Source organism: Nomascus leucogenys, chromosome 14, assembly GCF_006542625.1.
Source record: "Nomascus leucogenys isolate Asia chromosome 14, Asia_NLE_v1, whole genome shotgun sequence".
In the NCBI taxonomy this organism is placed as follows: Eukaryota; Metazoa; Chordata; class Mammalia; order Primates; family Hylobatidae; genus Nomascus; species Nomascus leucogenys.
The window spans coordinates 74,403,815-74,430,823 of record NC_044394.1 but is presented as its reverse complement, the minus strand read 5'-3'; the positions used below and the strand labels follow the sequence as shown (position 1 = coordinate 74,430,823).

Genomic DNA, 27,009 nt, shown 5'->3' with positions numbered 1-27,009 from the left:
GGGTGAGGGGAAGAAGTGGGAAAAGAGAAATAGGAGAGAACTCTAATCAGACGTCTTCTTCTTTATGGGATGTTTCCAGTATTAATCCAACATACCTACCACAGGTGAGGTTATTCACTAGGCTAAGCTAAGCTAAACTGTCAATATGTTTATCAGCTATGTTGCAACTATTGTTTAGAAAAGACATCCTTTTCCTTTTAGTATAGGTAATGAACAATTTATCAAAAAATATACACAGAATATCTAGCTGTAACAACCAAGAAGACATTTGATCCTTCTCTCCTAAAAGAAAAAAGCCAAAAAAGATAAAGCTAATATTTGCTAAATATATGAATGTATTTAAGATTTATTCTTTTAATCTTCTGAGAAGATTTCTTAGAAGATTTCTTAACATTTCAGGATGTTTTCTTCAATACAACAATAAATATCGGCTGAACGCAGTGGCTTACACGCCTGTAATCCCAGCACTTTGGGAGGCCAAGGCAGGCGGATCACTTGAAGCCTGGAGTTCGAGACCAGCCTGGCCAACATGGTGAAACCTGTATCTACTAAAAAACAAAAATTAGCTACTCAGGAGGCTGAGGCATGAGAATCACTTGAGCCCGGTAAGCAGAGGTTGCAGTGAGCCAAGATCGCACCACTGCACTCCAGCCTGGGCAACGGGGCAAAACCCTGTCTCAGTCTCAAAAATAAAATAAAATAAAATAAATAAATATTAGAAGGCACTTAATAATACAGTCTTCTTATGTACTGAATCTCACCAAATCAAAGACTTAAAATATCTTTCTTCTTTTTTTTTTGCCTTGAGACAGGGTCTCCCTCTGTCACCCAGATTGGAGTGCAGTGGTGCAATCACGGCTCATTGCAGCCCTACCTCCCGGACTCAAGCAATCCTCCCATCTCAGCTTCCCAAGTAGCTAGGACTACAGGTGCACACCACCATGCTTGGCTAATTTTTGTATTTTTCTGTAGAGATGGGATCTCACTATGATGCCCAGGCTGGTCTTGAACTCCTGGGCTTAAGCAATCCACTCTCCTTGGCCTCCCAAAGTGCTAGGATTATAGGCGTGAGTCACCGCACCCTGTATGTAAAGCTTTTTATGAAAGAAAAAGTGCTATGAAGATGTTAGTTGTTATTTTACATATGCCCTAAGTTCAAACAGACAAGCAGTTTACAAAGTGACCTTTAAAAAAAAAATCCTTCTTTTAACGCTAGGTTGCTCACTACAAAGAACCCTGCTCCAGAATCAATGTAGCTCCAGATGAGAACCCAGAGAAAAGTGGAAGCTGATAGGAAATATCAATGAGGAGAACTGTGAAATTGTTCTCTCTCCTATTTGCAGTATCCTTGATGTAATAAAGACCAAATATAACATTATAAAGTCTGAAGTAAAAAAGAGAGAGATGTTATTCTATACTAAAAGTCCAAAAACCATATTTTCGTAACAACAAAAAACGACCACTGTTTTTTGTGGGTTTTTTTTTTTTTTTTTTTTTTTGTAGAAACAGGGTTTCACCATGCTGGCCAGGCTGGTCTCGAACTCCTGACCTCGAGTGATGTGCCCACCTTGGCTTCCCAAAGTGCTGGGATTACAGACATGAGCCACCACACCAGGCCGCAAAAAAGACCACACTCTGACATGAATTTATACTTTCCACTTTGGAATTACAGTTACTTGTATACATGTCTAATCTCAGTAAGCTAAACTTAGTGCATTTAATAAACTGAAGTTTTTTGAGAACACTCTACATGTCTGGTGTATCTTTAATGTATTACAGAATTTAGCACGTGCCTTGCATTTACAGAGGATTAATGAGTATGTGCTGAACGAAAGAGTGAAAAAAAAGTATTTCATCCTACAATATACATTTTAAAGAGCACTTTCAAAAAAACTAAAATCTCTGACATCTGAATATGCTAGGAGTTAAAATGATGGTAACAAATGAGCAAGTCATTTAAAACAATTCTTCCTCATCTCTTTCATATCAGTGATTAACAAAACTGGAAGAACTAAACAAATAAAAACAAACCTAGGATTCTACTTCCTCAAATAATAGATGAATAAACTCCTATTGGATCAACTCATACAACAAGTATAAACCCTAGACAAACTATAAAATCCAAACTATCTATGGCAGGGGTCGGTAAACTATTTCTAAAAGGGTCAAATAGTAAATACCAGCAACTACTGATCTATGCATTTTTAATAAAAAACAGCTACAGACAATAAGTAAACAAATGGGTATGGCCATATTCCAATAAAATTTTCTTTCTAAAAATCAGGTGGGCTTAATTCACCAACTCCTGACCTCAAGGCACTGGAGTGAGAACAAAAGCAAGCAGATTCTAGAGGGGAGAGTTGATCCATGGAACAGAGGAACACCACTAGATACATTTTCCTTTCCGTGGTTTCTGCTCTGAAAGCAGGTCTATCTGGACCAAGAAAGATGGCAAAAGCTACAATTAAAGGCTCACAACCTTCTTGGCCTTAACAACCAGGATACAGGAAAATACCACACCCATTGGGAGTTGAGGACAGAATACGACAAAGGAGAGAGCCACAGAGACAGGGCCCCAAGCTCTGTATATAAATTCTGTGCAAATGTCTGCCTGATCCATGAACCATGTGTGCACAGGGCAGACTCCAACAGCTCACAAGATAAAGACATGCACCAAGATTAGAGCTAGCAACCAAGAAAGAATGACAATCTGATTCCAAGTAAATTAACTGATTGCTTTAAAACAAAATGTATATATCTGTGTTTACTGTGCCTGAACTACAAACAATGTGGTTTAGGCTAACACACATTCTCCTGAGAATCTGGAACTTGGGTACATGCAAGGCAGAAGGTACCTTACCTACATGTCAGCTCCCAATTAAAAACTTGGGCACTGAGTCTCTGACGAGCTTCCCGGGTAGACAACCTCAACCTGCACCTCATATCATATACAAAATTACTTTGAAATGAATTATGTAAGCATACATAAAAACTAAAACTTTGGAGGCTTTTAGAGAAAAGTATAAAAGATTATCTTCATGATGGGGTTAGACAAACGGTTTTTTTCATTGGAATAGAGAATAACCATAAGAAAAAACTGACAAATCAGACATTATTTAACATTCTAATATCTTCTGCTCATCAAAATTATTACTAAGAAAATGAATATGCAAGCCACAGACTAGGAGGGATATTTGCAAAATAAATCTGACAGGCCAGGCGCGGTGGCTCATGCCTGTAATCCCAGAACTTTGGGAGTCCAAGGCAGGCAGATCACAAGGTCAGGAGATCGAGACCATCTTGGCTAACACGGTGAAACCCCGTCTCTACTAAAAATACAAAAAATTAGCAGGGCGTGGTGGCAGGTGCCTGTAGTCCCAGCCACTCGGGAGGCTGAGGCAGGAGAATAGAGTGAACCTGGGAGGCGGAGCTTGCAGTGAGCCGAGATCATGCCACTGCACTCCAGCCTGGGCGACAGAGCAAGACTCCGTCTCAAAAAAAAAAAAAAGAAATCTGACAAAGAATGGGTTTCTAGAATGCATTAAAAAAACTCCAGCAACGCAGTAATAAAAATACAAATTTTTTTAAAAAATAAACGAAGGACATGCACAGACACTGCACAAAAAAAGATAGATGGAGGACCAATAAACCAACGAAAAAGTTCTCAACATTAACAGTCAGCAGAGAAATGCAAATTTAAACAACAGTCAGATATCATCACATATTCATCAGCAGCACTAAAACTTAAAAAACACCACTAAATATCGGTTAGATGGGCAACAGCCAACACTCTCAAACACTGTTGGTCAATGTGTCAAATGGTACAGCCACTTTGGGAAAAGATTTATCAATTCTAATAAAACTAAATATACCATCTACCCTATGCCTCAGTAATTCCAATCCTACCTAATAGGACTGCAAATGGAATACACAAGTTGAGGATCCCTAATCCGAAAATCCAAAATCGAAAATGCTCAAAATCCAAACCTTTTTGAACATTAACATGATGCCCAAAGGAAATGCTCATTGGAGTATTTCAGATGTCAGAGTTTCAGATTAGGGATGCTCAACCAGTAAGTATAATTTCGAGTATTCCAAAATCCAAAAACTCTTCTGGTCCCAAGCATTTCAGATAAGAAATACTCAATCTGTACCACCTAATAATAAAAAGGATGAACTATTAATATACTCAATATCTTGAAAACGCTGAAAGAAGTCTTATACAAAAGGGTATATGCTGTATGTGACTTCATTAATATAAAGTTCTACATCTGGAAACTAACATATTTTGGGAGAAAAACAAAATACATATTGGTTACCCTGGGGGTACGGGTGAATGCACAAAGAGGGAAGGGGCACAAGGGATAGAGGCTGGTTTCCACAGGCCTACATGTTAGTTAGTCAAATCTTATCCAATAGGATACTTAACATTTGTGCATTTCACAATATATAAATTTTATCTTAAAAGGAAAAAATGTAAATACCAATTCCAGTTAATATGTATGGTACAATTTTAGGATGGAGTGTATTACTGTTTGGAACTAACATTGAAATTCATCAAAAAATGTTGGATTAGATAGAGGAATAGATAGGTGGATAGGTAAGTGATTAAACATGTTTATACAGTAAAATATTATTATAGAGTCTATTGGTGATGTGGGTGTTCATATAAACTTCTTTCAACCTTTGAGATTTTTCTTCTGAAAATACTGAAAGAAACAATCTACATAAAGAAACTGAGACCACTACACATGGACAGTTGTCTAAGGGCAGTGGCTAGTTACAATATTCAATTTTCAGTTTTTACCAAAAAAATCTGTTTATTTTTAACTAGTATACTTGGCTTATCAAATAAATATGATATAAAGTAATTAAAAGAGTTATTAGGAGATCTAAAATTGTCACGAAGTAAAATAGCATCTTAGAAATGTGCACTTAATTATGACAAAAATATCAACACTTTTTTAGAGTATTCTGGCAAACATATTTAGTTTTTTCCTTCCTCTTATTTTTTAACTCCCACGCAACACCAATATTCATATTTAATTTTTAAAAACTACAATTTCTAGGGAACTGAGGCTAAAAGAGAACGTGGTGGTCTGTGCAGCACAGAATCTTAAAACAAAAGTTCTTAGGTCTTTAAGAGGTATCCTAATGATCAATTAGGATCATTGCCTTCATAAGAAAAAATATTTTACAGAATTTTGAAAAATCCCATAAGAAATCATAATTTTATGCTACTAAAGATATAATATTTATTATATGTACTTACTTGAGGGACATTGCTGTCAACCCACTTGGAATTTGGTAAAATATCATCCCACAAAATCAGGCATCGAGCAAGTGTCTTAAAAATGCAACACAGATAAAATTAATTAGAGCAAGTAAAGTTCATACATTTTATAACAATGATAATAATAAACAGAACAATTTAAGAATCAGTTCCTGACTGATGAGAATTTTGAAAAATAAGTACATGCAAATGCAGGAAGGTTATGTACTGATAAACCTATTGTAAGTTGAAAATACCTTAAGCTGAAAATACACTTAGGCCAGGCTCAGTGGCTCATGCCTGTAATCCCAGCACTTTGGGAGACCAAGGCGGGCAGATCACTGAAGGCCAGGAGTTTGAGACCAGCCTGGCCAACATGGTGAAACCCCATCTCTACTAAAAATACAAAAATTAGCCGGGCGTGGTGGCACATGCCTGTAGTCTTAGCTACTCAGGAGGCTGAGGCACAAGAATAGCTTGAACCCAGGAGGCAAAGGTTGCAGTGAGCCAAGATGGGGTCACTGCACTCCAGCCTGGGCAACAGAGCGAGACTCCATCTCTTAAAAAAAAAAAAAAAAGAAAAAGAAAATACATTTAATACACCTTGCCAAGCCTACCTTAAACATGCTCCAAACACTCAAATTAGCCTATAATTGAGTGAAATTCTCTGTCAGCATAGTAAACTGTAGAGTATGGGTCATTTACCCTCATGACTGCATGGCTGACTGGGAGCTGCAGCTTGCTGCCGTTACCCAACACCATGAGAGCATCATACCGCCAGGAGTACAAGAAAAAAATAAAAATTAAAAATCGGAAGTAGTTTCTTCTGAATAAGTACCGCTTTCACACTATGGTTAAGTTAAAAATCCTAAGTTGGGAACCGTCTTACTCATTAAACTACTCATTAAAATAAAGATTTAAATTTTAACAAAGAAAAACTAAAATTGAGTTGAATATCATCAAAGTTTAGAGGGCTTGTGGGGGTACTTTTTAAAACGTACTCTGGAAAAGAAAAAAATCACAAAGGAAAGAATCATAGCTCCATCTACATCATAATTTAAAGCTTCCATATGCTAAGTTTAAACATCAGAAAAAAAAAGAATTAGAGGGAAAATTTTAGACAATTACGTCAAATTGTTATTTTCTTTAGATTCAACCTTAACAGTATTATTACATCTCTGATAGTAATCCAAAAATGTAAAACAAAGCAGTAAAAAAGTCCTAATCACTTGTTGCTTTTTAGGAAGTTTTGAATAATAATGTGAGAAAGTGAAATGTCACTCCAAGTATTATACATCAACGTGGTTTACCTTTCTTGGGATTCCCAAAGTCCTATTTGCGAAATTTCAAATGAACACTGCCAATTAGATATGCATGACAAATTAAAAATAAAAGGCTCTCCTGTAAAGATTTATGTTTGCTATTCATTCATTCATTCATTCATTCATTTATTCATTCATGGAGACCAGCCCATGTTGCCCAGGCTGGTCTCAAACTCCTGGACTCAAGCAATCCTCCTGCCTCAACCTTCTGAAGTGCTGGGATTACAGGCGTGAGCCACTGTGCCCGGCTTACAAGCTAAGTTTAAGAACCATAAATAGACTTCTCATGTAAACACAAATGAAGACAAAGCATACCCTAAGCAAGAGAAATTCTGGCTTCACAAAGTCCAACAAATACATGGTGTCAGGGGCTCGGAGCCAATCTGCAATAGATCTGGTGGTGGAGGAAAACAGTAAGGGACACTGTTCAAGTAGAGGGCAAGACAATCAAGAATCTCAAGCTCTATTTCAAAACATTTCTTCCCACTCCACTACTGCTCTATATATTTTTCACAATACTTTACACCTTCTAAAGTAATAGTTATTATAGATGTACATGTCTCACTATAACATAAACTCCATGAGGGAAGATATTTTTAGTTTTGTTCAATGAAATATCCCCAGTGCCAAGGAAGCACTGCCCTACACATTCATCCAAATAGTAAAGTATAAATATCTATTTTTAAACACTTTGTTAATTCTGCACACATTTACTTTTTCTAAAGGCAGAAATGTGGAACACTGAAAAGCTCCTTGAATCTTAGGATTTGTTTTTAATTAATAGACTTAACACACGGCATAACGTCTTGTACTCAACTTACTCTTCATGCAAAGTGTAAGCACAAATGCCAAAGATCTTACTTTCAAGCGTCAGCATTAATATAGCAAGTTAGGAAGGTAGACGGTTTGGTAATTACGAAAGCTCTTGAAGTAGGCAAAAACCATTGTTTTACACGGTAACCAAGATCACACTAATGATAAGTATTTCTGGCTTAACCAGTCCTCACAGCAATATGCTAAATTAATGAAAACAAACATGGGCATTGTTTGGGTGTTACTGACATCAACAACAAAACAGAAATGAACAGAAATTGAAAACTATATTGTCAAATACCATTAAAATAGCCAAATATATTATTTCTAGGTAAAATCTTTATAACTTCAAATACTGCAAGTTTTCTTTCAAAAACTTACAGTACTTGAAAGAATGAAAATCAGCTTAATCCAGCACAGGGGAAAGAAACACATGAGATAACTGAATTTTACAACCAGGGTCAGAAAGGATATCACACTGTCACAGCGGGAGGAAGGGTGGGTGGGTAGAAATACCTGTTATTGGTTTTTAAGTAGATCATAGCCAAAGCTAGAGTAGCACCTGGACAAGTCACATCCACATTTATGGTATCTCCCTCCTATTGAAAGAAGAGTTTATGCATGTAAAATAGTTCTAAATTATTAAAAAATTCCTCTGAATAATAACTATGCTTAAAATTAACATATTTACCAATGTCAGTATGAACACTAGTATTTTCCAATTAACTTCCCAGCTTCCAGACTTTTGATCTGTTACTTTGCTGTATACTTACTTTGATTTGATAACTTGGTGATTTATGTTTCTCCCTATGCATTCCTGTTTGAAAGCGCCTATGTCCTCCAACCATGTACTGATAGAGCTGCTCAGGCACATTGAGATCAGACATACCTATCAAATTGCTGCCATGCTGGAAAAGACAATAACAGACAAGTGAAAAGAAATTTTATGGAGGAAGATCCATAACACATACCCATAACAAATATAAAAATGAACTAACTTCAAAGCAGGTTATTTCGGGTTTTGTTTTTTTTATTTCCAATTTAAAGCAAACATTAATCATGAGTTAATAAACATTAATAATTCTCATAAAAGTTTTAATACATGAATGTTCAACTTTAAGTACTGTCTTAAAATACATAAGAGCTTTAGAGTTAGTTACATTTAACAATAAAGAAAAATATTAGTTATATAATTGAAACCTGAACTGTAAATACCTGAATACTTTCATTATTGTACTTAAGAACTTTTCCAACAATAACTATGATAATAGTAATTTATTAAATGCATGCTCTGTGTCAGGCACTATTCTGTGTGTTTAACATGAATGAACAGCCATATCAAATAGCTACTATTAAAACCCTATTTTATAAATAAGGAAAGTGTGGCACAGAGGGATTAGGCCCAAGGTTATACAGCTATTATAGTAAGTTGCAGGGCTATATATAAAACACGGCCATCTGGCTCAACAATCCATGAAGCTGATTAAGCAATAGACAATAATGTAGTTAAATGACTTGACTCACTAGTTAGGACCAGAATTCAAGTTGCAATTCCGTGTGATTCTTTTCTTTTTTTTTTTTTGAGACGGAGTCTCGCCGTCTTGCCCAGGCTGGAGTGTAGTGGCACGATCTTGACTCTCTGCAAGCTCCACCTCCTGGGTTCACACCATTCTCCTGCCTCAGCCTCCCGAGTAGCTGGGACTACAAGCGCCCGCCACCATGCCCGGCTAATTTTTTTGTATTTTTAGTAGAGACGGAGTTTCACCGTGTTAGCCAGGATGGTCTGGATCTCCTGACCTTGTGATCCACCCATCTCGGCCTCCCAAGGTGCTGGGATTACAGGCATGAGCCACCACACTCAGCTGATTATTTTCCATTATACCACCAGCCTCTTTAGCTCATGTGCCAATGTGAATTCAAGGCCCTAACAGATGGTCAACCACAATGTGGATTTTCAGAACACACATGAGAAAAAATTCCTTCCTCTATAACTTTTTTTTTTTTTAAGACGGAGTCTCGCTCTTGTTGCCCAGGCTGGAGTGCAATGGTGTGATCTCAATTCACCACAACCTCTGCCTCCTGAGTTCAAGCGATTGTCCTGCCTCAGCCTCCCGAGTAGCTGGGATTACAGGCATGTGCCACCACACTTAGCTAATTTTGTATTTTTAGTAGAGATGGGGTTTCTCCATGTTGGTCAGGTTGGTCTCGAACCCCCGATCTCAGGTGATCCAATCACCTTGGCCTTATAACTTTCTTTATGTCATTTAGCTTGACCATAACAATGTATTGGTGGTTTTTCAAGGGGAACCACATTTCAAGTGAAACAATCATTTAATGAAACATTTCTGGTAATTCTGTACACATCTCTTGGATGGAGTTAAAGATGGGTCAATCTGATACTGCATTTTGTCACAAGGAAGATGCTACTGGGACAACATTCTGGGATACACAGTGAACATCACTATGGCAAAAGGGGGTTAGGGTTTGTTTCAAGCAGCTACTATAGACTCTTAAGGCTCCTGATCATACACGTTTTCACTATTCTCTGTTTACAGTCATAGTGGGCTGTCACTTACTCATTGTATGTCTTGAACGCTTTAAAAAAAAAAACTTCATTCCCTTTAGTTTGTTCATGAACACTGTAAGCTGGAGGAAAAGAAATCTTAAAGTCCCACTCTTGACCACAGTTTCTCTCAATTTGCAAATCTGGTACTTTGAAAAATATCCAAAAAGACAAGAGAGCTGGGCAGCAGATTAAGTCATAGTAAGGGACAATATTCAGGTTTAGGCGTCAACGTTATTTGTCTCAACATGTAGATGTTCTAACTGAAGCATGGGAAGGCATAGACTATGCTTACCCCCAAGCAGACCATGCCCAGGGCCAAGCCAGCAGCTAAGGAGTATGACTCTCTGTCAGTGCAGTATTCCATTTCAGGACCAGGAGGCCGTCCTGTAAAAAGAAAAGCAACACAGTTCAAACTAGCCTCTCAAAATCTCAACTCATAGAAATCTTAGAGTTAACTTTCTAGCAAGTTGCACTGGAGATACGAATGGAATATAACTCCATTCAGAAAGTTATGACACTATAATAAACGGTGTCCACAACTGTAGGTTTACCTACCAAAAAAAAGGGGCCCAAAATAGTTCTTTTTAAAGTGACAATTTAAGTCTTTATAAGCAATGATATTCAAATACTGTGAAACTCTGAGTCTTATCAAAAAAATTACCAAGTAGTAGAAAAAAATTTTAAAGGGAAAAAGGTAAGAGTATTCAAAAATGAAGTTTTATTTTTAATTTTTAAAACATCTCGGCCGGGTGTGCTGGCTCATGCCTGTAATCCCAGCACTTTGGGAGGCCGAGGAAGGTGGATCACTTGAGGTCAGGAGTTGGAGACCAGATGGCCAACATGGTGAAACCCTGTCTCTACTAAAAATACAAAAATTAGCCAGGGTGGCAGGTGCCTGTAATCCCAGCTACTCGGGAGGCTGAGGCAGGAGAATCGCTTGAACCTGGGAGGCGGAGATTGCAGTGAGCCGAAATCAGGTCACTGCACTCCAGCCTGGGTAACAGAGTGAGACACCATCTCAGCAACAACAACAACAAAATATCTTACATTTTGTTTTCATTACTTTCAAATCCACACATCACATGTGGTGAAACATGTTCGAATGATGATAATGAATAAGGAGGTCACTTACTTATGTTGTTAAGCTGTTAAATATTATGTTTAGACATTTATTTCGAGTGTATATAATAATGAGCCCTGCTATGGTAGAATTTCTGTGTACTGATCCTAGAAGTCTGACTGGATACAAAATTCATACTTTTAAAAAGCACCCTATAACTCTAACGCTACCTTGTTGAAAACGATAAAATGTACTATGTATTAAAACCCTTCCCTCTGAAAAAATGTTCACATTCCTGAAATTTTATCCCTATAGGAAAAAAATGCAATTAAAAAAAAAAAAAAGAAAAAAGGCTGGGTGTGGTGGCCCTTGCCTGTAATCCCAGCACTTTGGGAGGCCAAGGCAGGCGGATCACTTGAGGTCAACGAGTTCGAGACCAGCCTGTCCGACATGGAGAAATCCCATCTCTACTAAAACTACAAAAATTAGCCAGGCATGCTGGAAGACACCTGTAATCCCAGCTACTTGGTAGGCTAAGGCAGGAGAATTGCTTGAACCTGGGAGCCAGAGGCTGCAGTGAACCGAGATCGTGCCACTCCACTCCAGCCTGGGCGACAGAGCGAGACTCTGTCTCTAAATAAATAAATAAATAATAAAAAAAAATCACACAAAGGTAATCAGTGTAATGTTTATACATAACAACAAAGGATTATTAGAAACAATCTAAAAAGTTCTAAAAGTTAAAAAAAAGGCATTTTACAGACCATCAACTCAATGAATATTATACAAAATTTGTTTTAAAAACCATTTATAACAATGATCTACAAAAACAATTTTTAGGTGGGGCACGGTGGCTCACGCCTGTAATCCCAGCATTTTGGGAGGCTGAGACAGGCATATCATGAGGTCAGGAGATCCAGACTATCCTGGCTAACACGATGAAACCCTGTCTCTACTAAAAATACAAAAAAATTAGCCAGGCGTAGTGGTGGGCACCTGTAGTCCCAGCTACTCGGGAGGCTGAGGCAGGAGAATGGCGTGAACCTGGGAGGCGGAGCTTGCAGTGAGCCGAGATTGCACCACTGCACTCCAGCCTGGGCAACAGAGCGAGACTGTGTCTCAAAAAAAAAAAAAAGTTTTTAATGTACATTCTGACAGTAATTATATAAAAAGGCATATACATATGAATTAAAGATGAAATCTTCTATATACAGTGTGAAAGAGGTATGCCACAGCTGTGAGACTATGCAATGACATCATTAGACATCATCATGATATAGCCAAAGAATGGTAAACTACTTTGCAGATGAACATGCTTTAACAATCAGTGTTGAATATTTTCAGAATAAGTGTTTTTCAGATCTCTAACTTATGCTACTATGTATTGTAATAGCCGAAACATTTCAACTTTGGGAATAATTTCATTTATCATTATAGTAGACTAAATTATGGGTCCCAATCTTCACTGGTTCTCTCTTAGGTTTCTATCGACACCACGAGATCTATCAACACCACGAGAGAAACACACCCTCCAGCCTGAGTCCCAGAATAAGGCAGGTGAGGCAGAACAGCAGCAGAACAGCCGGCTACACATCTACAGCCTAAAGCAGAGCTGCCTGGGCCAATGCTATGCCTGTATGTATGTAGCATCACTGTGGCAATAGCTATCTGATATAATTATACTAAAGAATAATACATCTTTAACAATATATTCACAAATGCATACAGAAAAGATCTTGAATAGGACATATAAGTATGTAACTAAATTGTTGAGCATATTAATAATGCCAATAGCATTTCCATTTGGCAGAAAAAGGTGACAACACATAAATACAGATTTCCAAAAAGTTTGGACCCAATAAAAAACAGAGACAATGTTCACTAAAGTGAGTGTGTGGACCTTACCATTTCCAGGTTCATCACCAACATACCCACCAGCATGTAAAGGAGGAAAGCAGGAGTCAATTACTTGACTTCTATTGGAAGTGCTGTTATCCAACACAGTAAACAGTGATGTGTTTAGTTTAGTGTCTCTCAGGGACCAAAACAATTTACTCTGAGTTTTAAGTGCAGGCCACTGCTAGACACTGCTGGTAAAGCAGGATAAACAGCATACTCATATGTGATTAAAACCACAGGTACCTAATTAAATGTGACCACTGGAATTCAGTAATGAGCTAGCAAATAAATATGGAGGTTAATAACCTGCAGTTACATTAGCCTTGGATAACGTTACTTAGAGTTTTGTTGTTTTTTTTTAATCAGTACTAGATCATTCTTTGTTCACAAAAGCTACCATTGTCTTTCCTTAATTTTTATAATTTTACTATCATTTTTACTTGGGTTCATGTGGAGTGGAGAGTACATGCCTATGAAGATTCAGCACTATTAATCCCATACCTATCTCAGCCAACAGGACTTCTGCAGTATGTCTGTGAGCTGTCCCTTGATATACAAGGCCAATGCCAACCACTGCAGCCACTTGGACATTGTGAGGAACATCCAGCTCTGTGGACGTTGGGGGTAAGAGAGCAGGAATGTGAATGCTAAGAAGCCGAGTAATAGACATATCCATGGTGCCTAGTTTTGCAGCAGAAACACCGAGTAGCAGTCCAATGCTTGTCATTTCATGGCCCTAAGATAGAAACAAAACAAATACATAGTTTAAAATAAAATACTGCCTGCCACTTTCAAGAAGTACTTTTACGTTGACAGGCAAGGTGAGAGGCACTGAGAACATAGCAGTAAACTAAACAAACATGGTCCTTGCTCTCATGGACCTAATGTCTTAATAGGAAAAAAAGTGTTAAATTAAAAAACATACACAAATATATTATTAAAAAGTAGTACAATAAGAAAGCACAAAGTAAGAGTACTTTAAGTAGTACAATAAGAAAGCACAAAGAAAGAGTATTTTAAAATAGCTTAATTTAGATTGGGAGGGACTGGAGGATTACTAGGGATGAAATCTCTAAAGATTATACAAAGAAATTTACATCAGGACCTGAAGGATGAAAACAAATTAGCCATGAACAGTGGCAGGAAAGGGGACACTCAAGTTTAGAAGGTGAGGAAGACTGTTTCAGGTGATAAAACAGCATGTAAATAAATGGTTCTGAGGTGATTCAGAAATAAGCCCTCACATTAACATCAACTGACCACAAGGGTGCCAAGACGATTCAATAGGTAAAGGGCAGTCTTCAAAAAACAGTGCTGGGACAAGTGGAAGGACACATTCAAAAGAATGAGGCTGGACTCAACACAATATAACAAGTGTTGGCAAAAATATGGAGAGATTGGAACTCTCATGTATCACTGATGGGGTTGTAAAATAGTGCAGTCATTATGGAAAACAGTTTACAGTTTCTCAAGAAGTTAAACAGAGTTACCATATAACCCAGCAATTCCACTCCTAAGTATGTACCACTACTTACCATTACTTCATTACTCTTGAGTAATGAAAACATACATCTGCAGAAAAACATGTATACAAATGTTCACAGCAGTATTATTCGTAATAGCTAAAAAGTACAAATAACCCAAATATTCATCAACTTATGAATAAAATGTACATTCATAAAATAAAACATTTATTCAACAATAAAAAGGAATGAATTGCTGATAGATGGCACAATATGGATGAACCCTAAAATTATCAGGCTAAGTGAAAGAAGCCCATCCTAAAATACCATATTTTGTATGACTCCATTTATATGAAAGGTCCGGAAAAGGCAAACCCATAGAGACAGAAAGTAGATTAGTGGTTGGGAGGAGGTGAAGTGAAGGTGGGGGGGTGAGGTAGAGGAATGGGGAGTCACCACTAGTGGGTACAAGGTTCCTTTATGGGGTGAAAAGAATGTTCTAAAATTAACAGTGGTGATGGATGCATGACTCTGTGAATATACTAAAAACCACTGTACTATATACTTTAAACAGTGAATTGTATGGTGTGTGAATTTTATATATTTATATAAATAAAGTTTCCTTAAAAAAAATAAGGCTGTGAAGTGCAAGAGTTTAGTTTGCCAGGGAGCTAAAATAGCCAATCTGTATGGTTAGAGTGTGGGGGAACAAGAAGAAGAGTGGGGCTGGGTGCAGAGGCTCACGCCTATAATCCCAGCACTTTGGGAGGCTGAGGCGGGCAGATCACCTGAGGTCAGGAGTTCAAGACCAGCCTGGCCAACATGGTGAAACCCCGTTTCCATCAAAAATACAAAAATTACCCAGGTGTGGTAGTGCGCACCTATAATCCCACCTACTCAGGAGGCTGAGGCAGGAGAATTGCTTGAACCTGGGAGGCAGAGGTTGCAGTGAGACAAGATCACACCACTGCACTCCAGCCTAGGTGACAGTGAGACTCCATATCAAAAAAAAACAAAAAACGAAGAACAATGGTACCAACTAGGGCTGGAGAAGTGAACAGGATCACACCAGCTCCTAGAATGTATATTAAGAGCAATGGTCGATCCCCCTTTGCCCTCTGGTGTTGGGAATGTTGGCCTTGTTCTACACCAGTTTCCCTTCACAGAAGTTCAGCCATCGTGTGGGATCAGAATAAGGTCCTGGGGCAACTAAAGGTATCTGGCCAAGGGTACATCCGAAGGACCCTACACTGGCCCCCAGTCCCCAACAGCCTGTTCAGGTGTCGGACAAAGACTTCCAATCTTTCCTATCATGTTTTTCCTACTGCTCTTCTGAGAAAAGTTACTTAGTTATGTGTCTCTTTGAGAAATTGCTTCTTTTCAGGGCAGGATGCTGGGTTATGCTTGATGAAGCTAAATAAACTGCCAGCCAGATGAGAATTACAGACAAATAATATGCAGGGACCCCCTGGATTCATCTTAGTCTTGAGCTCAAATAGAATTCAGAGAAATCAAAGGCAGCTGACAAGGAGGGTCAAGGCTGAGTGCAGGTGAACGCAACTACTCCTGCTGGCTTGATCCTCCCCTGGTCATGAATGGCGGTTGCGGGCACATCCACGACCAAGGCAAGCCTGAGAGATGCCTTGGACTCTAGCACAGCAGAGGGAAAGACTAAGGATGCCTTTTTCTCCCCTCTCTCTTTCTAAATGGGTAGCCTGCACTCCTCTCAAGTGCATCTTGAGACATTGGGACTCCTTTGATCCTCAGACTCTGAAGAAAAAATACCTAGTATTTATCAGTACCAAGGCTTGGCCCAGCTAGAAGTTGGAAGATGGGGAGACCTAGTCAGCTGGGGAAAATAACAACTATAATACTATCCTATAGCTAGATCTCTTCAACTGCAGAAAAGGAAAATGGTCCAAAATTCCATATGTATAGGGCTTTTTTGCAATGCGGAATAACCCCAAGCTCTGTCAGCAATGTAGAATAGACCCTGCACTTATAGCAGTGATATCCAGCCAGACTTAATCCAGACAGAAGGGAAAAAACAGTCTGCCTCCTTAGAAAAGGAGGCAGAGGCGCCTGCACCAGCCCAGGTCCCAGCTCCTCTTGGATCATCTCGTCCCCCTTATCCAGGCCCCCTTTTGAACCTCATCCTGTTAGAAGAGTTCGATCTGGATGCACTCCAGCATCACTTCTTCCTTTACAGGAAATGCCTAGTGAATATGGTCCTATTAAAGTACAAGTCCCCTTTTCTTTACAAGATTTGAGGCAGATAAAAAGAAATCTAGGAAAATTTTGTCGACCTTGATAGGTATATTGAAGCCTTTCAGAACCTTACTCAAGTGTTTGAGCTTTCATGGAAGGGTATCATGTTACTTCTCAACCAGACTCTTAGAGCTTCAGAGAAGCAGGCAGCTTTACAGGTCACTGAGACATTTGGAGATGAATTGTTTATCTTATTACGGCACCTACCAAAAGGGGGAAGAAATTAGGGAGCCGTTTCTGACAGCCAAGCAGGCTGCATCCACCAATAATCCTCAATGGGACTCAGACACTGCTCTAGGAAAGTGGCCGAGAAAACATTTTCAGGGATGCACAATGGAAGGTCTGAGAACTAGAGCCAAATCTCTCAATTACATTAAGTTATCAACCATAAACCAAGGGTCTGAAGAGAACCCTTCTGTTTTCCTGGAAAAACTGAGAGAGGCTTTAATTAAACACACATCTCTCTCCTGACTCTATAATAAAGGACAGTTAATTTTGAAAGACAAGTTTATAACCCAAGCAGCCCCAGATATTAGAAGAATGCTGCAAAAAGTTAGCCATTGGACCAGATAGTACTCTAAAGAAAATCCTGAAAGTCATCACCTTGGTCTTTTATAATCAGGACCACGAGGAAGCCCGAGAAAAAGGGAGAAAAGGAATGAGAAAAAGGCAGAGGCACTAATAGCTGCCATACAGGCATATAAACCTCTGGATCCCAGGGAGCTTCTCATTCTATGACCAGCTGTTATCAGTGTGGGGGCACTAAAACAGAGTCTGCCCCTGAAATCAGAAGCAGCCCCCACGGCCCTGTCCAATCTGTAAGGGAGACCACTGGAAGACGAACTGCCTCCAGAAACATACGTCCCAAGGTTCAGAGCCGGCTTCTCAAATGGTCCAACAGGACTGATGGGTCCCAGGGCTCTCCTCCCCAGCTCTGACAGCTCAGGCTGCATTACCATCCAGGAGTCCCGGGTAAGTCTGGAGGTCAAAGGACTCAGAGGACGGACTTCCTCCTCAACACCAGAGCAGCCATTCCTGTTCTCCTCTCCATTCCAGGCCTCCCCTCCTCCCTTAGCACAACTGTGAGGGGCGTCTCAGGAAAGCCTCTGACTCGATATTTTTCTCAATCCCTTAGCTGTACCTAGGGAGAGCTTTTGTTTACCTATGCCTTTTTAATCATACCTGAAAGCCCGACTCCTCTGAGGTAGGGATATTTTAGCTCACATGGGAACCACCATCCTTATGGCTCCAGGACAGACTCTTTGCCTCCCTCTAGTGGAGACTGATATTAATCCAGAGGTTTGGGCAATGCAGGAAAATACTGGCTGAGCTACAACAGTCTTACCAGTCCAAATCCATCTCAGGGATCTCATCTCCTTCCCTAATTAAAGACAATATCCCCTAAAACTAGAAGCCAGGAAACAGCTAGAGGCCATCATTAATAACCTAGGGATGCAGGGCCTTGTTAAACCCTGCAACAGTCCTTGTAATACCCTAATATTGGGAGTACAGAAAGAAACCCAACAGGGAATGGAGACTGGTCCAGGATCTCTACCTCCTTAATGAGTAACTGGTGTAATTAACCAATTTACCCAGTGGTTCCCGATCCCTATACTTTGTTAACTTAGATGCCTGAAGGAACTAAATAGTTTGCATTCTTGGAATTAAAAGATGCCTTTTTTCTGCATACCATTATACCCCAACTCCCAAAACTTGTTTGCATTCAGGGATCCCTCCAACCAGACTACCCAGCTAACCTGGATGGTGTTACCACAGGGATTCCAAGACAGCCCCCACCTGTTTGGGCAGGCACTGTCAAAAGATCTGAGTTCTTTCAAACTCAAGTTAGTCTTAATATGTAGATGACACTCTACTCTGTGCCCCAACTGAGGAAATTTCTCAGAAAGGCAGTAAGGCTCTTCTTAATTTTCTAACTGACAGAGGACATAAAGTTTCAAAGCTCAACTCCGTCAGACTTCAGCGAAATACCTATGCCTGGTCTTGTCAGAAGGGACCAGGGCACTGGGCGAGGAGAGAATTGGACCCATTTTCTCCTTCCCTCTCCCCAAGACCCTCAGCTAACTAAGGGGATTATCGGGAATTACTGGATTCTGCAGCCTATGGATCAGAAATCTAATTAAAAGCACTGCAATGCCTAATTATAACATATCTAATAATCTAGGGGGACATGCCCATGACAACCCTATTTTGCAAAATCCTGGAATAGAACACTCCCTTTTCAGAGGTTTTCTTCCTGTCCTTTCTAGGTGTCCCTAATATATGGGCATGGATTTTCCCCCTTTTAGTTCCTCTTTGTGTTCTCATTGTAATACTCATATTTGGTCCATGTGTACTTAACCTCCTTGTAAAATTTGTTTTTTCTTGCCTAGAGGCCATCAAACTCCAAATGGCCATGCAAATGGAACCTCGGTTGATGGCTCTCTTTTACCAGGTGACCCTTAGATAGGCCTCTAAGAGAGACCTAACTGCTGTTTCCCAAAACAACACCCTCTGTCAGCATGAAGCAGAACAGTCATCACCCCTATCCTAACAGCAGTTAGATGTCCCTCTTCAGAGTGAGGATTGATAGCGGTAGGAGGCAGGTAAATTCTCAGGTGAAACTCAACCTTCAAGCCAAGGACAGTCGAAAGCCTGAAAACCAAGCTACAAGTTCTGGATAAATCCATGGACTAGAGAGCTCTCATTCGTGTTTGGCATGCTCTCTCCTGATTGGTCCTTATCCTTCATCTACTTTACATATACCTGCCCTTCCCCAGTTGGTCCTCTACACTATCGTGCCTATTTCTAAATGGTGTTTTTCAAGCATACCCACAGACCAATCAGCATGCACTTCCCCATTTCAAGCCTATAAAAACCTCTAGACTCAGCATCGTGGCCGGCAACCCACCTTTGGGTCCCCTCTCGCTGTTGAGAGCTTTCCTGTCACTCATTAAATTCTACCCTGCCTTACTCAAAAAAAAAAAAAAGAAAAAAAAAGAAGCAATGGGAGATCATTAATTAAATGGCTTTGACCAGAGAAGTGACATACTCTGATTTACACTTTAGAAAGATTATTCCATGTACTATGAGACAAATGGACTTAGAAGTACAAGAATGAAGAAAGAAGAGCAAATAGAGCAATTAGGAGCTACTACAATAGCCAGGCAAGGCACAAAGCCAGGCACTGGGAGCACAGGTTCTCACCTTGGTCAAGTAGTCATGGATATTGAGAGTCGCCAGCTTGGTAAGGTGCCCATTCAGACCCAGAGCCATGAGAAAGCCAGCATACTCATTGGCTAACTCAGCATGCTTGGGCTTATTGTAAACAATCCAAGCTGAGTCGATCTGGGAGGCAGGAGCTATCTTCAGGCCAGCAGCCACACCATTATGAAAGCTGGCCCAGCTTGTCATGTTGGGAGGCACATCGATGTTTCCACTATTAAGGTCTACTGTTGTGTTCCGAGGAGGGGCACGCCCTATCCAGCCAAACGAAAAACATTGAAGGAATAAAAATTCGCAAAACCAAGATTGTTAAATTTAGATCTTTGAGACCAAGATTACTTACATGTTCTACATTCAAAACCATTAACCCCATAATGCCTGGAATGTTAGGTCTCTATGACCACTTAAAACTTTTGTACATGTGAGTCAAACTTAATGGAACTGGGAAAACCTTCATTGTCTAAACAGTTCATTGTCCTTTTTGTTAAAATGTATGAGGCTATATAATGAGATAACTGATACCAATTTAACATTATACAGAGATGACTGGGATAATCACTGCTTTGAAATCTTCCTTTCAAACAGTAGAGAGTTTAGAAACCAAAACAAAGACTAACATCACTGTTAAACTATACAAGTTATAAATCCCAACATCTGATGACATTGATGTTAATTTCAAATGTTCTATCCTATATTTTCCCCCAGACATTAAGGAAAAATGACATCTTAAGAAGAGACAGGCCGGGCGCGGTGGCTCACGCTTGTAATCCCAGCACTTTGGGAGGCCGAGGCGGGCGGATCACGAGGTTAGGAGATCGAGACCACGGTGAAACCCTGTCTCTACTAAAAATACAAAAAATTAGCCGGGCGTGGTGGCGGGCGCCTGTAGTCCCAGCTACTTGGAGAGGCTGAGGCAGGAGAATGGCGTGAACCCAGGAGGCGGAGCTTGCAGTGAGCCGAGATCGCGCCACTGCACTCCAGCCTGGGTGACAGAGCGAGACTCCGTCTCAAAAAAAAAAAAAAAAAAAAAAAAAAAAAAAGAAGAGACAAAAGCCAGGCCTGGTGGTGCGTGCCTGTCCCAGCTCCTTGGGAGGCTGAGGCATGAGAATCACTTGAACCTGGGAGGCGGAGGTTGTAGTGAGCCAAGATCATGCCACTGCACTCCCACCTGGGCAGCAGACAGAGACTGCATCTCAAAAAAAAAAAAAACAAAAAAAACAAGAACCTTAATAAATCTGCTATAGCTCTTACCTATATATGCTCCCTTCTCTCTCTTTTTTCTCTCTCTATATACATACAGCTATAGATATCTAATTATATGCTATTGTTTAAAATGCTTAGAGATAGTTTTGTAAAAAGCATCCTTTTATAGACTTGAATCACCCAGTGAACTTCAAAAGGGCATTCACTAAACTTTTATGGTCCATTTATTTAAGAACAATGTAAATTATATGTTCACAATGCTATATGTTCTCTACGAATTTTTTCTTGATTCTTTTCTTTTTGATCTACATTATATACAGCAAACACTGAATCTTTTAAATATATTTTGAATATTGTCTTAAGTCATGGATAAAATGATTAACATAAATATTTTAATTACTGCATAAAGTTATCCATTTCACTGCAGCTTTAAAAATACCATTTTAAAAGAGTTCTAATATGTTATATAAAATGAATTTTAAGTAGATGCAGAGTGTCTTATTTGTAGCATGTATACATACACACACAAAGCACAAAGTAAGACTTATTTGTCTTTACTATATGCTCTTTGTACCTAAAAGCTAACTCAACTGCTAGTGTTAGCACCACAATGAGTAATAAGTTCGTAAGTTATACTTGTACTTTCTCAAAAAAGGCAGACATATCAATATGAAAAAACTGAGTGACCTTTCTGAAACATTCATTCATCATATGCATAAGACATAATATTTATACACAAGAGAAAATAAAATGCAAAGGGTAAGGTAAATTTTCTTCAGTGAGAAAAACAACACACAAAAGTACAACAGGCCACATCAGTGTGGGTTAAGCAACTATTTAAGAAAATATTTTTTCCTAAATTAGCAGGATAACCTTTCTTTTTGGCCTACCAGAATGACTAAAAGAATAAAATGTTGGATTAATGTCATAAACACATTTTAAATCATGCAAATTCAATTAAATGTATTCAGAAAAAAAGATGCATCTATGTATTTTTTAAACCCACCCAAGTATCACTTGAGTACTAAATCACCCAGATTGAATACATTTTAACATTTGCCAATTTTGCATTAGATTTTCTTTTTAACCCGCACTTATTATATGAAATCTTTCATATAAACAGTTGGAAAGACTACTAAAATGAACATCTACATACCATGCCTTCCATCAAGAATCAATAATTGTTAAAATTTTGCCACGGGTGCTTTACCTCTGAGACAATTTAAATATTAAAAGCAACTCTGCTCACTATGTCCCTCAGTGAGATTAGGGCTCAGAATAAGCATGATATGGAGATGGGAATGTGTTCTTCACTTAGTCAATCTCATTTCCTGCATGCTGCTCAAAGCACAAGCTTTTCACAAATCTGAGTGGAACTCTGGATTTTTTAAAGTATGCAATTTAAAATACTGTACAATTATGTTTGCATATATTATGTACTATTTATCATATATTAAATTATACATTATATACTACTACATATACTATACACTACATTATACATACATTTTGTATAGGTTTCACAAAACCATATATACTATAATAGAGTTTCAATGATAATTTCAACTATGTAATTGTCACCTTTAGAACACATTCAAATCAGCATTAGGGGGACATGCACTATAAAACTCATTGTAATCAAGACTATAACTACAGTTATATATGGCAGAAATAAAAACTTGTGCCAACCAGAAAGGCAATTTGACATGTTCCTTAAAACCATTCATCTTGCTGTCCTAAGAGTTCTACTTCCAAGCATTTAGCCTAAATACATAGGACAAATACGCCCCAACAATGTTTATAATACCAAAAAACTGTAATTTCCAACAATACCAGGCTGCTTCTATAAACTATGGTATATCCACTGAATGAAATACTCTGAAGCAAATAAAAATGAATGTATCGATTAAAAACACGTGTATACAACACATACACATAATTATAAACACATACATTTATTTGCTAGATATAAAAGGATGTTCACTGTAAATTTTAAAAAAATATCTAAAATAGATTTAAATTTTCTGATAATTAAACAAATATAAAATTATAAATATGTGGAAATAAACTTAGGAAACATATATATTAAAATGCTAAAAGGAGTGATGCAGAAGAGTGGGAGTACTGCAAGTGACCATTTTTTCTCTTTTTGCTTAGTACATTTCTTGATTTATACAATGATCATCTGTTCAAACTATGACATAAGACATTTTAAAACTAAATATTTTTACATATTATACATGATTATTTAAAATTCAATAGTCTCATCATTATCAATAATATCTTTCTGAACTTCTCCAAGTGACTTTTTATATCTTGAAATCACCTCATTAAAAAGCAAAAATGAGTAATGAACTATATTCTGCTTCTCTCAAGGTTTAGTTTGACATGGTATTTGAGCTTTGATAACCACTGTAACAGCTGTTAGGAAAATTTAAAATCACTGGGGATAGAGGGAGCATTTCTTTTGTTTTAACTAATTTAAAGAACTACACTTAATGCATGTACTTAATCATTTTCCTTTCTCATTGAGGCAAGAATTTAACATACCAGTCAGATTCAATTTAGGAATAGGCAATGGCTCTGTTGGAACTGGATGGTACGAAAACAAGGTAAACATTCCTCGTCCTACAGGAAGAGCCATAGTTCGCTGACACAATTGAAGCAATCTGTAATTAAAGTAAAAACCAACATGTGAAAATTTTTAAAGCAAAGTGAAATTGAAATATATCTGTAAGTATTTCAAAAGAAGGTGTACTGTGTAAGATGAAGTTGTCTCAAAGTAAATTCATACAAAGATGTGAGTGAACTACCCAAACATGATTATTTTCATTTTAATATTCTTGTTTCTATTACACTCTTAGGCAGAGACGTATTTCCTTTGTTTTTTTTCATATTTACATTGAATGAAAACCACCTGGCCTATAAACCAAGCCAACTCTCTCCAGGCATTCAAAAAAAAAAAGAAATTTAAAATTCCACTCCGATGGATGCTAACCTTCTCAAAGGAAAATACAATACTTTTTGGGGTTTCTATCACTGTGTTAATTTCAGTCTAGCTGTTCTCAGTACATGTGGGATCCTCCTCCCACCCCTTTTGCCAATACAGCCTCAGAAGTACCATTTCTGTGGCTTGTACACAAGAAAAGAAACAAGGTCCCTATGTTAGAGGTGAATGGATGTCATGGTGTCTCCAAGGGAAATACAGATTGGTTTCACTTACATGATGGCTAGATTTATAGGACTAATACCATTATATATCAGGTATGTTCAAGGTTAAAATGGTTTCTGTTGGCTCTACTGTGAAATTAATATACCACTCTTCAACTTGTTCCTATGTTAAAATAGCTTAACATTCCACATAGCCACTTAAAAAAAACTAACAGAAATTTTGGAAGTAGGGCATTTATAACTAAGAAACGCTTACACAAGTTATATCTGAAGACACAGAAATATCCCTTCAGAGGCTGACAACTGACGAACATTTTCTCTGCAGACAAAGCTATTCATAAGCATACTCCCTCCTTAACTGGACACACATAACTATTTTTCTAGCTAATTGGAAAGAAAAATTTTGCTGTCTTAAAGATTCTCTGGGGGCCGGGCGTGGTGGCTCACGCCTGTAATCCCAGCACTTTGGGAGGCCGAGGCGGGCGGATCACGAGGTCAGGAGATTGAGACCATCCTGGTTAACACGGTGAAACCCCATCTCTACTAAAAACACAAAAAAAATTAGCCGGGCATGGTGGCAGGCGCCTGTAGTCCCAGCTACTTGGGAGGCTGAGGCAGGAGAATGACATGAACTCGGGAGGCGGAGCTTGCAGTGAGCCGAGATTGTGCCACTGCACTCCAACCTGGGCGACAGAGCAAGACTCCGTCTCAAAAAAAAAAAAAAAAAAAATTCTCTGGGAACACGACCACCACATTAATTTGGGATCAGGAAAATTCAAAGCCAAGAGGCTGTTGCAACCCATAGAATTTTTTTAGAGGAAATCTTACACATAATTCACTTCAACTCTGCATAAGTAACAAAATTATAATGATAACAATATTATATCACCTGAATATAAGATGCCACTGATAAGATGTATCATTATTTCATGAGAAACTAAGAAAGAAAAAGCACTGCCAATTAAACTATGACACCTGTTCACTGAAATACACATCTGATTTCAGAGATATTAAAAAGCGAAAAAACTTGCATCTTAGAATCAATGAACTCTACTACCAATAATGGCTGACTGCACTGAGCTTTACTACGTACTGGGCAGTATTCTAAATGCTATGTAAAAAAAATTCACTTGATACACAGCACCATCGCATGAAGTATGCCTATTTTTACAGACGAGGCAACTGAGGCAACAAGAGGTAAAGTAATTTAACCAAAGTCACCCAGCACAGCATGGCCATGCCTGGCTCTAGAGGCCATGCTCATAAATCCTATGCTCTAAACTCAACTTCTGTCACTCCATCTTTTTATTCACAGGTGACTAAATAACTGGGTACATGGGGACAGGAAACAGTTAATAGGGAAATCACAACTAATTCAGATCTTCAGCAGCCTGTGGCTAAGTATGGGTGACCCTTCCCCTCAAAACAGTACCATAAAAAAAGTAAGAGAACTAGAAAACAGTGGCAGATGAGTGATAGATGATAGGGACAAGCAGATAAAAGAACAGGAGAGAATTTTAAAATAGAAGTGTCCCAAGAGAATAGCTCTGGAATGTCACAGTCATGTGAGTCTTACAATGTATCAAGGGATGTATCCTGTGCAGGGGAGTGGCAGAAGAAAGGCTTATCTATTTTTATTTGGAGTATTATCTATCATATCCAAAAAAAAAAAAAAAATACTGATATAAGTTTAAACTACACTAAAAACCCCACTAACTTCAAAATCTATTCCTGATCAAGACACAGAAAAACAAGTCCAATGTTTTGTTTGTAAATTCTTAAGGTAACTATCAGGCAAAATGGTTTTACATTCACGTTTCCTAAAGAGTAAACTGTTACATGTATTTCAAGAGGAGGACAATATGAAATACAATTACGTCCTCAAAAGCCAGACATTTTGCTAACAGACGTGGTTTGTTGAACTTGGATGAAAACTTAAAACACAGGGCATATTTTCACTCGAAAGTATCTTTTAAATCTCTTTAGGGTTTTAAATGCTAAAAACTTGAAGGAAAAACAAATATAAACAAGACACAAATGTAACAAAACGTGACAAGAGACAGTGCACGTGTTTTCTTTCACCTGTTTTCCTTTTCCTCAATGAACTCGTGGTCGCTGAGCTCTGGGTACTGCACTACGTTGACGCGGACAGGATGCGCACTCTGAAGAAGCCTTCGCACATCTTGCACCCTTAAATCTTCACTCCATATTAATGACATGACCTCGTGATTCATGTCATTCATGCCGTCATCTTCCTCCTCAGTTTCTGTTCCTGAAGGAACATCTGATGAGAGCACCTGAGTAACAGACTTTATTGTAATAATAATTTCAAAAGCAGTTAACATGCACTTACTGAACATGAAGATATATAGGCTGATGTGCCATACTATACTAGCACAGAGAAAATATGTTTTCCAAAGCAGGGATGAGTTGGGGCCACAATGTATACTGGGACTCTAATCTACAAATCTTTCTAAAAAGTACTATATTGCTGACCGGGTGTGGTGGCTCACACTCTGTAATCCCAACACTTTGGGAGGCCGAGGTGGGCGGATCACCCGAGGCCAGGAGTTTCAGACCAGCCTGGCCAACATGGTGAAAGCCGGTCTCTACTAAAAATAAAAAAATTAGCTAGCCAGATGCAGTGGCGCACGCCTATAGTCCCAGCTACTGGGGAGGCTGAGGCTGAAGAATCACTTGAACGCGGGAGGCAGAGGTTGCACTGAGCCGAGATCGTGCCACTGTACTCC

General features: G+C 38.7%; 1 protein-coding gene across 2 annotated transcripts in view; it reads right to left on the bottom strand.

Moving 5' to 3' along the window:
- The window catches only part of ANAPC1 (anaphase promoting complex subunit 1), a 121,419-nt gene that overhangs the window by 27,799 nt on the left and 66,611 nt on the right, over positions 1–27,009 (bottom strand). Inside the window, exons 26-34 of one of the 2 annotated variants that reach the window (XM_030827304.1) lie at positions 26,342–26,556; positions 23,639–23,757; positions 19,868–20,139; positions 13,434–13,668; positions 10,266–10,357; positions 8,181–8,315; positions 7,924–8,006; positions 6,910–6,988; positions 5,273–5,347 (exon numbers count right to left, since the gene is read on the bottom strand). In XM_030827304.1, coding sequence (XP_030683164.1) covers positions 5,273–5,347; positions 6,910–6,988; positions 7,924–8,006; positions 8,181–8,315; positions 10,266–10,357; positions 13,434–13,668; positions 19,868–20,139; positions 23,639–23,757; positions 26,342–26,556 — 1,305 coding nt within the window. Of the gene's footprint in view, positions 1–5,272; positions 5,348–6,909; positions 6,989–7,923; positions 8,007–8,180; positions 8,316–10,265; positions 10,358–13,433; positions 13,669–19,867; positions 20,140–23,638; positions 23,758–26,341; positions 26,569–27,009 lie in introns of both variants that reach the window. The other variant, XM_030827303.1, reaches the window with a different exon arrangement.